General features: G+C 40.1%; 1 protein-coding gene across 1 annotated transcript in view; it reads left to right on the plus strand.

Moving 5' to 3' along the window:
• The window catches only part of adamts7 (a disintegrin-like and metallopeptidase (reprolysin type) with thrombospondin type 1 motif, 7), a 115,009-nt gene that overhangs the window by 13,740 nt on the left and 87,065 nt on the right, over window positions 1-14,204 (plus strand). The window contains exons 3-4 of the mRNA XM_008304630.1: window positions 6,352-6,535; window positions 9,797-9,996. Coding sequence (XP_008302852.1) covers window positions 6,352-6,535; window positions 9,797-9,996 — 384 coding nt within the window. The remainder of the gene's footprint in view (window positions 1-6,351; window positions 6,536-9,796; window positions 9,997-14,204) is intronic.

The following is a 14,204-nucleotide window of genomic DNA, read 5'->3' on the forward strand; positions in this document are numbered from 1 at the left end:
GAGTGCTGTGGGAGGACTGCTGCTGCACATCCAGCTGCTGCCGTTTACAAACAACAAGTTGAACTCTGACCTGAGGCCTGCACTGCAGAGCAACTCCAGCACACCCAGGACATCTTTGTTGTCATCCGGCTTCACTAAACCTGACAACCGCAGTCACGTGAAGCTTTTTAACAACTCATTTAGTCAGTCGAGGCCGTCTAAATCCAGCTTTGAGCACGTTCACATAAAAGAGGCAGCTGATGACCAAACATGAGCTGAGCTGCGTATTTCTCCCAAGAAGAGCAAACTGTCAGCCGGACTGATTACAGCTGCTGCAGCTGGAGGCAGGAAGGAAAGTTGGCAGATAACTACCGGCTATGTGAAGTTAATTGGTTTATCAATATCACTGCCCCATTATTAGGACATGAGGAGCTGAGGTTTGACTATAATTACTGTTATTTAACATATTAAGTGTGCTGCTTGGATGTCGTCTATTCTTGTGGCCTGTAGGACAGTTTAGGTTTTCAGCTGCAAACCTGAATGTGTGAAACAATGTAGGGAGCAAGTAAAGAACAAATGTTAAAACATCATTTAAACTTGTAAGTGGGGTTAGTTGCAAGTCAACAAGGTCAAGACGGCTTTAGTGCTTCATCAGTGGCTGCTCTAGGATCGTGTTGCCTGTAAAACAATAGAACTGCTGTGAAATTTCTTGCAAGGAGCAGGAAAGACTAAAGTTTAGCTCCTACATTGGTGGTCATCAGGAAGAGAAAAGGCTTTAGAAGGACTCTAAAATGTAAAACCAAGAAACCCTCTGCTCACTGAAGTCCTTGGGTTCTTCTAGGAATGGGCGCCACCATTTCCCAAGAGAACTCATTCATCAGTTGTCTTTGTTTTTGTAGGAGTTGACCTGAGGGCTGAACTATGAAGCAAGTTTGACATAGCCAGACTTTCTTTGTATAAGCTGACTTGACAAAAGCCCCAGCCAGAGATTACGTGCATCACGAAGGTGGTTGTCAACTTTCTTTGTCAACTCAGGCTTTTTATTTCAGAGTCTGAGCGTGTTCATGTGAACAGGGGTGTTTAATGCATCATGTGACTCTTCTTCTGCACTAAATGAAACGATCGTGTGCAGCTGCTTCAGTCAACACGTTGTTTTAATGGAGAACAATGAAGGAATATAAAAAAATATGACGGTAAAAAGCGCTGCTACTGCAAATGGTACAAGACATGAATGCTGGTAGAAAACAGTTAAACGTGTTCATATATAATACTTTACTGATGCAGCTGCTTATTTCCAACTGACATCTGCACGTTGAAGTTAAACTTTAAACTTAATGTATTTAAACCTAATCTTGTGTTGAAGTACATTTAGGTCTGACACTGTCCCATAATGCAGGAAATCACTTTAATTTTTGACCAAATCAAAGCGAAATGAATGTTATTGATTGAATATTCTCTGTAATAAATACCAGTAGAATAATCTAATCTGTGTTTTATCAGCTGCAGTAGCAACAGAGTAAACCGACCTGACAGCAAATCAGAACCAAACATAAAAACATATTTATGTGATTTCTGCATCAACAACTAAATACACGTCTGGTTCCCATGGCAACGCGGTATATACAATATGCAATTCTGTAACTACACGACTTCATTCAGTGATATTAGTGACGCACAACTCAGCATGTTTGCAGATAAAACTCATTCCCTCAGCTGAGAATCTGTATCGCTCATAAATAATAGTCAGTAAACGATCTGGTTAGAGGGAGACGCTCTTTCCAGCCAATTTAAATCCCAAACTCTGACCATAACCTGATCCCGACCAGGTGAGCACCACAGCATCAGTTACCATGGAGATCCAGCAGGTAAAAAGAGAGCCACCTTCATGACACTGAAAACTCGGACTTTCGGCTTAACATACCTCGATAACCCACTAATCTGACTTCGTCGTACAACCCTTAGTAAGAAGTGAACCCCCTTCATGGCTCTAAGAACCCAGAGTTAAGCCAGAAGTTATCTCACACAACCCAAGTCCTACTTCATAGTGCAGATTTACAATCTTAACTTATGCATGCGGGTCCAGATGTTGTTGTTGTTCAGTGTCTTCTGTGCAAATGGCATCAACATAGTGTTTATCAAACCATCTGTTGTTTGTGTTTGGCTCCTTGTCAGCCACGATGTGTGATTTGCTTTACAGACACACAGCCTCATTGTCTGGCCTCACAACATGGACCTGACGATAAATAAACACTGATTAGTTTCGCCGTCTAAGCATAAAGATTCCTTATAATCAGCCGCCCACCAGCGCAAATTCTAAACCGCTGATGACCAAATTAGCATTAAGTAATTTATTAGTGTACGTTGGCATCATTGTGCTTTTTCTCCAATCAGCATATCGCTATTACGTAACCAAAAACGTGCTTTACATGAGCACAAATTACGGGATGTTCAAGAACCTGTAATTATTGTCAATACATTTTGAGCGTCATCAGCGATTCAGAACAGCACAAATTTGTTTTCATGCACCGGAGAACGAATGTCCGAGACGCTGCCGGGAAGCACGGCGGCTCAGTTTGCTTGCAGAGATGCAAAGGCTTAACAAATGTTGTGTTATTCTTTCTTGCATCCACCGGTTAAAACCTGCTGACAGCAAGATCCCAGTTGCAAAAGTTTACACATCTCTTCTTAATTTAAACTTTCTGTGTGATTAGAAAAGGCTTTTGTCCTGCAGGTACAGAACAGTGTTCACTCCAAAATAAAGATAAACACACAATCATAAGTTTGAGTAAAGGTTCTGTTGTGCTGTTTACATTCCTGAACCGCTGAGTGAAAGTGAACCTTAAAAATAAACCGGGGTGTGTTTACTGGTGCTTGCAAATGTATGTTTCTGTCAGACTTTATGCAAACTGTGGGGTCAGACTAAAAATACGATGATCTCAGAGCTAAATGCAGAGTCACTGGTAAAATTAATGTTGCCGTCGGCGTTAGCGGCGCAGAGACAACGTGACATTTGCAAAGATTCACAGCACACATAAACAAGACGATGTTATTTACAGAGCGGAGGGGCACATAATGGAGAGCAAAGCTTCAGCCTGAAGCGCTCACTAATATACACGTGCAACTGTGGGATGTGACGATCGTGTTTTATCGTTATTATTCCTGTGTATTCATGCGACAACCACGAGTCATCTGGAACTCCTGGATTAGACTGCTGAAGCATGTAGTTTTGCAGATATTGTGAAAGTGTGCAGAAATGCCACTTGGGTACACAACAGTGCAACACACACACACAAAAAGAAATACTGCTGATTTCAGTTCACTCGTGCTTCACTGCAGTAATCCAGTCAGTGCTGATTCAGTTTTTCACTCAGCTGTGGTTTCATTTGCTACGACAAGAGACATAATTTTAAACAAAACAAATACAAATGACTCTGAACATCAGCTAAGCTTGTGTTTTATAATCTACATTTTAAGGTTCTTTATGGGATACTTTCCCTGTTTCCTGATCCTGCACGCGCCGCTGGAGGCTAAATGTAGCTTTGGTTTGCTTGCGTTCATCTGATGTTGGAGCCAGCTGACAAGTTTGGTTAGTCAGCCTGGATAAGTTAGATTCAGGTCAATGTAGAAACAAAGCATCTCTACCTAAAGGTCCTGCTTCTGTATTGTTTCTACAGATTTATCAGCTGCAAACATCTGCAGAGGTCTGTTTAACTTTAAACACGCATCTTGTTAGGACAGATGCCGCAACAGCGTCTCTCTGGAGCTGGTCTATCTGCTCATCAGGCTGTAAGGCGTAAACCTTGCTCTGCTTGACTTTCTCCAGCATGCAGGCTTGACGTGCTGCAGCCAGGCCTCCTGTCTGGGTTTCTGCAACAGCTGAAGGAAAGTTAACTGGAGCAGAAGGTGGACTAGAATTAAATATAAGGCAGGGATGGTCAACAGAAAAAGGAGGAGGAGGAGGAGGAGGGGTGCTACTGGAATCTGGTTTTGGCCCCGTGCCTGCATGATTTAGGGTGCAGTAACTTACCAGACATTTGATCTTTCCCTCGGCTGCATTAAACCTGAGACACTGGCCTGTTTATGCTGTTTCACTGGGAGCTTACTGGGTTTGGTTTTTGTGTGCTGATGGCAGGTCTGTGTTTTGAGCCTCCAAATTTTTGATTCAGAAGATACACTGTGTTATGTTTGTTATTTTGTTAAACCAAATGCAGTGCTGCCCATTTGTTAACACACCCGCGGTCCAGGATGGAATTATGACTACATCCGGGATATTCCAACAAGCGGGCTTCAAGATGGCAGCGAGTTAAACTAGTCTATGGACGGGACTGGCACGATCTACATGGCCTATATCGGACGTATTTAGGAAATAAAGTATTTAAGGAAAGACAACAAGACTTGTTTTAAACTTTTATTAAATATTAAACTCGTGTATGAACATGAAAAAAGGTCAAACATTAAAACTGCCTACTTTCTACCAACGATCAATAAACATGTTTACAAGGCTCTGCAACGATGCGATTCTTCTTCATGTGCCCTAATTCATGTCAGACAGTGTGTGAATAATGAAGCAGATCTCAGGTGAGCAGGTAACTGACAAACAAACAAACACGTTGCCTTCTGCGGCTGATTGAGGTGATAATCTGCCACGCATGACCGACGCTCGGCCTGTGAGCCGTAACGATCCGTCGAGCATGACTTGAAACAGTCAAGTTATTCCTGGAATCAATTTTGGGGAATTTTGTTATGACAAAAACTGGGATCGTGACATTGTTCTATGACAATAAACTATTTTACTACAGGCTATATAGGAAATGATTGAGGACTTTGATATTTTATGATTAGAAACAGGATATTCTTTAAAGCAGTCTGACATGAAGTGGGCAGCACTGTACACAATAACATACGTCTGATGAAAAACTGAAAGTTTATTTTGGTTTTTGTGTGATTTTCAGCATTTATTTGGTGCACAGACAACAAAGCTCACTGTTTATCCTGGTGTCAATCTACTTAAAAAACACAAAAAATAACGAATGCAAACTTTCACCAATAATGCTAACAAATGTGTAGCTTTGCCAAGTAAAGACGACTCAACACCGTCTGCAACAAGTTTTTCCACTTAAAGGCTTCAACTTTGCAGCAGCTGCTGTAGAGCTGCAGCAATTAGTTAATTAGCTGACAACTATTCAATTAATCCCCATTATTTTGATCATTTATTGCTCCATTTGAGTGATTTTTTTAGAATAAAAAGTCAAGACATTTGCCATGTTGGTCTTTAGGAACATCGATCAATATTTTGCACCATTTTCTGACATTGTACAGGCCGAAGAATTTATTGGTTCATTGAGAAAATATATAACTAATTGACAATAAGAAATAATCATTAGTTGCAGCCCTAACCTGCATAAAGTGGTGAGATTGTGTAGCAGTATAGTTCGATTAAAACGTGAAACTGGTCTGCAAAACATTTAATTGCACGTTGTGACTCTCACTAATACAGAGAAATCTAATACTGCGGGGTCTTTAATGATAGTTTCAATCTTAGATAAAAATGATAATACTGTCCTGTCAATGTTCTTTAAATATTTTATTTACATACAGCCGATGATGTAAGTCTGCAACTATTTCTTTTTACTTAATTCATGTTTCAATCACGGGCTGCAAGGTGGTGCAGTGGTTAGCACCGTTGCCTCGCAGAAAGAAGGTTGCCGGCTCACGCCCTGGTGGTTCACCGGGATCTTTATGTGTGGAGTCTGCATGTTCTCCCCGTGCAGTGTGGGTTCTCTCTGAGTCCTCCGGCTTCCTCCCACAGTGATGATTGGTGATTCTAAATTGTCTGTAGGTGTGAATGTGAGTGTGCTTGGTTGTCTGTCTCTAAGTGTAGCCCTGTGATAGACTGGTGACCTGTCCAGGGTGTCCCCTGCCTTCACCCTGAGTCAGCTGGGATAGACTCCAGCCCCCCACGACCCTAGTGAGCATTAAGCAGTGTATAGATGATGAATGGATGGATGTTTCAGTCACAATATACTTGAGAACAAGGTGATATCTTTAAATATCTGCAATGTAAGACGAGGAAAACTGTCACATTCAAGAAGCCACATTTTTGCTTTATATATAATTAAATTAACTGATGATCAAAATAGTTCCAGATTATTCATCCTTTAATAAGAAATTGTATTATTTACTACATGTTGCTGCTTTATCCTGATGCGTGGCTTCATCTTTACTCAAAACATCAGAACATTCAATTATTTGTGTAATTATGTCAATATTTCAGCAACTACTCTGTGTCGCTCTCCTTAATTTGAAAAGATAATTTGATGTTTAAAGAGATGAGAAAGAGAAAACTGACCTGCAGCCTTTTGTTTTCCTCAGACGGGACTGTTCAAGCTGTCAAATGAGGAGTTCTTCATTCAGCCTCTGGAGAAGCAGAGCGACGACACCTCGGCTCCGCAGGCTCACGCCATCTACAAACGCCACGCGTCTCCTCCCTCCAGGACTCCAGTCGCACTGCCCATCTCAGGGAAACAAGCTCGCAACGGTACCTGCGGAATCAAAAGTAAATCACACATTTTCATTTGCAATTCTGGGAAGCTTCCCTTTTCTTGTTTGTTCTGTGAAATTGTGTGTAGTCGGGTAGCGCATGTGAGAGTGAGTCAGATGAGCTGCTGGCGTTATGCCGACTCATAACACGCTGAACGATAAGAAAGAAGGTGACGACTTATTAAACTTTGTTGTCTGCATCCAGTCGGTAGTCTGCAGAGGAGTGAAGTCACTGAAGTGTAGCAGCTCATGAATAAGCTGCTTAAGGTTCTAACTTGTGACCCTGAAAGTAAACTGAGCATTCTGGAGCGATCGAGAGGATGTGCTCTGAGTCTGTAAATACATTATGAGGAAACCGCATGGCTTTTATTTTGTGAGTCGCTTGAAAACAACAACAACAAAAGCAGACCTGTTGTCTTTTCCTGGCATCAGTCACACTAGGGTGTGACTAAGAGGTAGTAGTAACACTTTTTATATGATCAATCACTTTTTGTTTGCTGCCTGGACAGATAAGCTACACTTGAGCCTTGAATTTTGTGACATGAAGAATGAGGAAGAAGGAAAAATATTCCACAAAACAAGTCTTGGTTGTGTTTTGAATTCTAAAACAAGACGTATACAGTCTAAAGACACCCAGTAGTGGCTTCACTAAAGATCACAGCTGCATCGTTTAGTATCAGTTTGCTCTTCTTCTGTTTGCAGAACAGCTCGACAAGGTCTGAACCGTTGACCGTGTTCCATAATAACTGGTGAAAGTTGTCCAAGTTTTCAGTTTATCCACATGTGAACAGAGTTAACATTTCTTTCTCTGTGGCATCCTATACAAACTGTATGGAATGTAGGTCAGCGCTCTGAAGGGGGCAAGTTTAAGACTTAGATTTTGCCTGGAAACACATTGTGTTCATGTTTTGGATTAATGTAATTGTATTCTGACTCACCGGATGTAGACTGTGGGTGTAAGCCTGGCATTGGCTGTGACTTGAATGTGGGATTTTCCTCCTTTTCCACTGGCTCCAGGTTACTGTTTTCAAAATCCCCTTGACTTTAGGAAACAAGGACTTCTGAGCAGCAATCTGTGTTGAAAAAAAGTTTTGACTCATATTTGAATCATAGATGTATGCAGGTCTGCTTGGTTCTTTCGTTGAATGATTGTAAAGTTCCCACTTGCTTAGACAGTAAATGCTGAAGTGAACATGTTCTGTGTAGAGTTTTACAACAGCGACAGAACAGGAAGACGTCCTTGGATGTTTGCCCACCAGTTATGGAAAAAGTTTCCAAGCGTGTTCCAACAAAACTAGTTTGCCCCAGACAATATTTTGCAGGGACACTGTTGCTGCATCACGGGCTAAACACCGTCCAATTTAATTGTGCTTGGTTAAAGAAATGCTAACAAACCAGAGTGTTTTTGTCAATGGGTGTTGTCAGACCATTCTCCAGCGTTGGCGTGGTGCTGTGGAGATAAGTCTGACTATGTGAGGCTAATGTTACTAAAACTGGGGATTTCTTTAAGTGAGCATCCAGCATTCATCTGTACACTTCATGATTAAATGAGCTAACATGATTTCACCTACACCACTGTAAGGAAAACAGTCCCAGACTATGACTTTCCCACCACCGTGCTCTATAGTACAGCAAGGTGGTGGGAAAGTCATAGTGTAAAGTCATTTGTAAAATACGTTTGCTCTAACAGTATTTTGCAGGGGCACCATTGCTGCATCTTGGGCTAAGCATCGTCCAAGATAATTATGATTGAGTTAAAGAAATACCAACAAACCATAGTGTTTCTGATAATGGGTGTAGTCGGACCATTCTTCAGCTCTGATACAGTGCTGTTTAGATAAGTCTGGCTTTGTGAGACTAATGTCAATGAAGCTGGTCTTTAATGCATCTGACATTCCTCTGCACAGTTCAGGGATTTACAATATAAATACAATTTTCAACTACACCACTGCAGGACAAACAGTCCCAGACTATCCATACTATACTCTAAGTGTAGCCTTGTTGGAGTTCTGCTTGTGGACTTTCTATCATCAGATCCATATAGGTTGCATTTGGACTTTGCCAAAAACACCACACGCCTTCAAAAGCTGCTTTCTCTCTGTGCATGTTCTTTTGCAAATGTCCTTGTCTTATTCTTTGTGTCTTGAATGCTTTCATCGCTGCCTGTCTCTCCTCTGTATTAATGCTCGTCTGTGCTGTTGGGAACAGTCTGTGAACCGAGCTGTGTCTGGTAATTGTCATTGATCTCTGAAGGGATCTTTGCTGCTGCTTCTCTGCTTTAATGATTTTCCTCACAATTATGTGGTTCAATCTGCAGCCGGTCTCAGCGGGTCTGCCTGTTGAACTTTTTTGACAATCTATCCAACTGTGGAACACGGAAGATTACGTTTTTTTGATGAGTCGAAAAATAGAAACTACGCTTTAGCTGTTCTCCGAGCTCTCCATTGACGTTTTTGCATTTGCTTTTAACTGATCGTTTTGGAGGTAATGTATATTGAATGTGTGAGTCAGTTTCCCTTCGGTTCGCTCAGGTGGCCCCAGCAGAGTAACGTGTAGTCCATCACATCAACGTTGGACTTGTTCCACTCAGTTTGACAATCAGAACCTTGTTATTGCCACTTAGAGAGGTCTGTTTCTGCTTTCACAAGGGACATTCTAAAGGTAATTGTTTAGAGGAGTGCGAAATGTGTTTTTCTGTACAAAATGAAATATCAGTTTAAGTCTGTTTTTTGTTAATACACCTGATATATCAAGAAAATCCATCACTTTGATAGAAATATCTCACTGAAATCAAGTAATGACCAGTGTATTTTGCAATAAAAACCCCCAAACTGGTCTAAAACCCCCTTTGTGCACACATGTTCGTTTACAGCAATTCACAGTTACAATAAAATGAAACCATCCTCATTAGAAAAGGTACAGGCTGGACTCACAGGCAGGTAGGAGGATTATTGAGAATTACCTTGAAGCTACACAAAGGTATGAGTGCTTTGATTTTCAGACAACATCGCAGATTATTTCAAGAGATTGCTGTTGGCAACAATGACAAACAAAGTGTGTTATTAAAAAAAACAAGTACGAACAAACTGATCCACATGTATTTGTGCAATTGAATAACACCTCGAATAGCAGCTTGGCCACGAGCAGGTTCATTGATCCAAGAGAAACAGCTCTAGATAGAGTGTGTGCAACAAGTTATTTTTGTACTTGTTTTGCTGACACAAACTGTGCCTCAGTGACTTTAAAGTTTTAAATGTCTGTCTCGTACCATCTCCAGACTCCCACCCAAGCTTAGAAGACATCGAGCGGCAGCGGGAGCGATGGGAGCTCCGGCAGCAGAGAAAAAGGAGGAGGATTCGTCAGCGCTCCGTCAGCAAAGAGAAGTGGGTGGAAACGCTGGTGGTGGCCGACCCCAAAATGGTCGACTATCACGGCAGCAAAGCTGTGGAAAGCTACGTCCTGGCTGTCATGAACATTGTAAGTATCCAACAGTAAACCTGCAGAGTGTAGAACTTTTGTCTCCCCCTTCTGGCAGTGAGAGTAACTACACAAACACAGTTGACGTATGCTTGTGACGGATGCTTTGCTGTTTGATCGGTTTCTTTTTTCGACTGTAATCTTTTCTCTGCAGGCCGAGTTTCTTTTTTTATCTTAAAGCATCAGAAACTTTTCTTGGTCACGTCCTAGTTTTTTCACTCCTAAATGCTTCAGTTTACTCTCTCTGTTGCTGCAGTTGCTCCACAATTTCTCTCTGGCAAATCAATCTTTTGCTGGTTGGCGTGAAATATTTTGTTACCGGTGTGGAGTTGTTGCCACAGAAACCAGACTGCTGCAAGATAAAGGTGATAAAAGGCTTAACCAGTGTGTGAACCTGTAACAGTTGTAACAGACATTTCAGCTTTGACAACAACAAAACTCTCAACATCAAAAATCCAGTTTGAGGTAGTCTTTGATAAGCAATTTTAACCCACTTGATCGCCTTCAAGCATTCATCAATGCATACAAATTATAGCATTCTGTTAAGCAAAAGCTGAAAAAAATGTGCTTCTTCATGATTGATTCGACTAAAACAGAATTTTAAACCAGCAGCCTGGTAACTGAGTCCAAAAATATTCCCACAAACACCTCTAAAACATAGGAATTGTGTTTATTCCATACACAAAAGTTATGGTTTACATGCTGTGGAACTATTTCTTGGTTGGGAGCAGTGGCTTCTTGAGGCCCTGTCATCTCAGTGAGGCTTCCAGGGACCTGAGATGATACAAACGCAGAATAATACATGTGTACATGTGTTAATTAGTGAGTTTTATAGGTGCTGGTAGGTAGATTGTGTCAGCTGTGGACAGATTTGTGCTGGATGTTTTTAGCCTGTATGCTAAAGCTGAGCTAAGCATATTCACATATCTGCATGTGTGACGTGTTGAATTGTTTGGTAGATTACCCAATGATGCTCATTTTTTCAAATCATTTGGGCAGAAACATGAACAAATGAATGTATGAGCTGAGATTACTTTGTCATGTGTATGAAATTGCTTACACACTGCCGTTTTTCTTTAAAGCAAGCCGTAAAAATTGCGTTCTATAATTGTCAGCTACACAGCTAAAAATAATATGGCAAAATAGTTTGATATGTTCAAACTGTTTCTAACAAAAAACAAGAACTCTTGCAGATGTTTTGAAGGCAGAGTTTGAACATCTTCCTACATGTTCTGGATGACACATTTCAGTTTTTCCATCTTCTTGTGTGTCAGATAACACAATGAATGCGTTCATCTTTTGTCATCTATTTTCTTTTTCCAAGCAGGACTCTCTTGCCTTCCACAGCTGATGTTATTACTCGCCACTAGTTTGGGGTTAAGCAAACTGACTCCTTGTCTGTTATTGATTAGCACATAAGTGAAGGTTTTCCAAACTAAGTTCATGTTGACTGCAGCTACCATCAGAGGACAGAATATCAGGAAAGGGAATTCACTGACAGAATAGGACACGGACTAACCGACTTAGCAGACAATAATACATGGAGGAAGCAGCCATTATTCCCCACATCCTCTCGTGGTTCTTTTTTTGAGTTCTTTATGCTGCAGCTTTGAACTTTAAGGCCCCAAACAATTCGGTTTGGTGAAAACAATCTTGCGGAGCTTCAAGGGAAACAGCCTCTTAGCCGTGTCCAAACAATAAGTAATGTCATCATCTTTCCTCAGCCACCAGTTGCTCCATTGTCTCATCGCCGACGAGGTCTCGAAGTCGTCGGCTTCACAAGAGCTTCGTGTTTTTGTGTTCTGCTGCTCTTGTGTGTTCACAGCGGAATGATTTACACACATGTACCAACCGGGATGGTCAAACTCAGCAGAAAGAAACTGGATTTGCTTCCACAAATATCGCTCCCAGCTTCCTTTCACATGATGATGGAGAATTATCATATTTTCTCAGGGATATTTATTATCGCTGCGTCTTAATAAACAAACAGAATGTAAAGGCAGACGCAGTGAGCATTCAATAAACACTATTTAACCTTAGATGCACAGTATGTGGTTTGAGCGGATGTAACATCAACAGCACATTGTTGTGGGCTTTAAATAGCCGCAGCTCTGTTTTCATTCACAACGTAAACAATAGAGAAAAATGTGTAAAGACGGAAGAAACATACGCCGTCAGAAATGAATTCACTTCTTTCTATAAAAAGATTTCCCCTGATGCTTTAAAAAAACGAAAATACAGATGATACCAAATAGAATCTGAGGAAAAGTACTAATTTACATGTTATTGCACAAAACAAAGAGGCCAAAACAGTAAACAATGTCAAATATCAGTCATAATTCTAATTTCTTTTATAAATTACAAGGTTTTACAGCAATTTGTTTCTTTAATTTAACAAAAAGTATAATTAGTTTAATAATTGCTATTATTTAAAAGACATATTATGTATATTAAGGTTTGAAAAATACTGAATTGTTTTAGCTTTTATTTTACTGATTTTCTCAGTTTTATTAAATTGCAGACAGAAACTCATAAAACTATGCTGTATTAATCACACTGCGCTGTATTTATATGAGTAAACATGTCATTAAATTGCAAATACATTAAAAAAATCTATATTATATGTATTAAGGATTGAAAAAATTATAAATATTTTTTTAACTAATATTTTACAGATTTTCCCTGATTTGTTAAATTACATAAAATAACAAGTAAAACCACAGAAAATTATTAATTTACATTTTAACTGTAAAAGAAACAAGAAAATGGGCGCAACTGTCAATAATGTCTAGCTGGAAAGTCCATATTATTACTATTAGTCATTTGGTTTTTTATACTGCGTGACCATTAAACATTACACTGTTTTACTGAATTTAAATCTATTAAAAAATATCATTATTTTGCTTTGACAGTTTTAGAGTGTTTGAATGCTGCAGTATTCCAATGTCTTTAACACATGGCACCCTGACAGCTTTGTTTGTTTTTTCAATGTAATATTCTAGATAAGGTTTAAAAACAAGCAAAAAAAAAACAAACACTCTTGCAGTTTCATGTTAATATCTGCATTAATAATATCAGTGAATGACTATGAGGCTATGAAGAGAGTTTTTCTGTGTCACTGCTCCTCTGTCTGAAGTGCCTCAGTCTCACCCTTTGTACAGAGGGTTGAGTGTTTAGTCGCCCGACTGCTGGAAAAATGAGGAGAATCTGAGCCGTATTATGTGTCGCTTCTACAACTCTGCGTAATAACTCTGCTGCCATCAAGACTCAAGTGGTTGTTTATAAATGCAGTTATTTGTGTTGCAGAATAAGGCTTTTCTCTCTTGCTCCTTGGCATCAGTCTGCTGCAGTTTTTCGAATGAATATTTGAAATTCGTAGTCACTTTATCAACAATTATGTTCACTTTTCAGCTCGGGAAATGTGTTTGGTGCACTGAACAAGACATTTGTTGTGTTGAACATGTAGAAAGAAGGCTGGAGCTTAGCGCATTGTCAAAACGTGCATAATACATGAATGACGAGGAAAATAAAAGCCTCTGACCTACGGTATTTGTTGCATAGATTTGGGCTGTAATGTGTTTGCATTATTTGATAGTGAACAAAGCCTTTAGAATATTGCTGCACAGACACGACCTTAAACATCATCACATTTACTATCAAGTCCTAAACGTAGAAAGAGAGTCAATTCAACCCAATTTGTAGACAACTCAAAGCAAAAATGACAAAAAAAAGTATGTGAACCTTTGCTTCCAGTGTCTGGTGTGACCCCCAGAGTGCAGCAACAACTACTATAATAAGTCAGTCCTGCACATCGACTTTTAGTCCACTTTTACCCTCACAGGATCAATGAGGTATAAAAAAAATAAGAAAATAAAAATAAAAAAACAGCTTCATCTCTAGGATGTTGTGGGTTTCGTCACATGAACTGTTTGCTTCAGGACCGACCACAGCATTTTTGTTGGATTAAGGTCAAAAAGTTTCCAACAGTTGGTCTTTCCAAAACATTAACTTTCTCCTTCTTTAATCGTTATTCTATAGAAAGCCTTGTGTGCTCAGGGTCTTGCTACATGACCCACTTTCTCTGGAGACTCAGTTCACAGACAGATGTTCTGACATTTTCCTTCAAAGTTTGCTGGCAGAGTTCAAAATTCACTGTTCTGTCAATGATGCTGAGCGGTTCTTGCCCAAACTATGATACTACCACCGCC

Source organism: Stegastes partitus, unplaced genomic scaffold (assembly GCF_000690725.1).
Source record: "Stegastes partitus isolate 25-593 unplaced genomic scaffold, Stegastes_partitus-1.0.2 Scaffold41, whole genome shotgun sequence".
Lineage (NCBI taxonomy): Eukaryota > Metazoa > Chordata > Actinopteri > Pomacentridae > Stegastes > Stegastes partitus.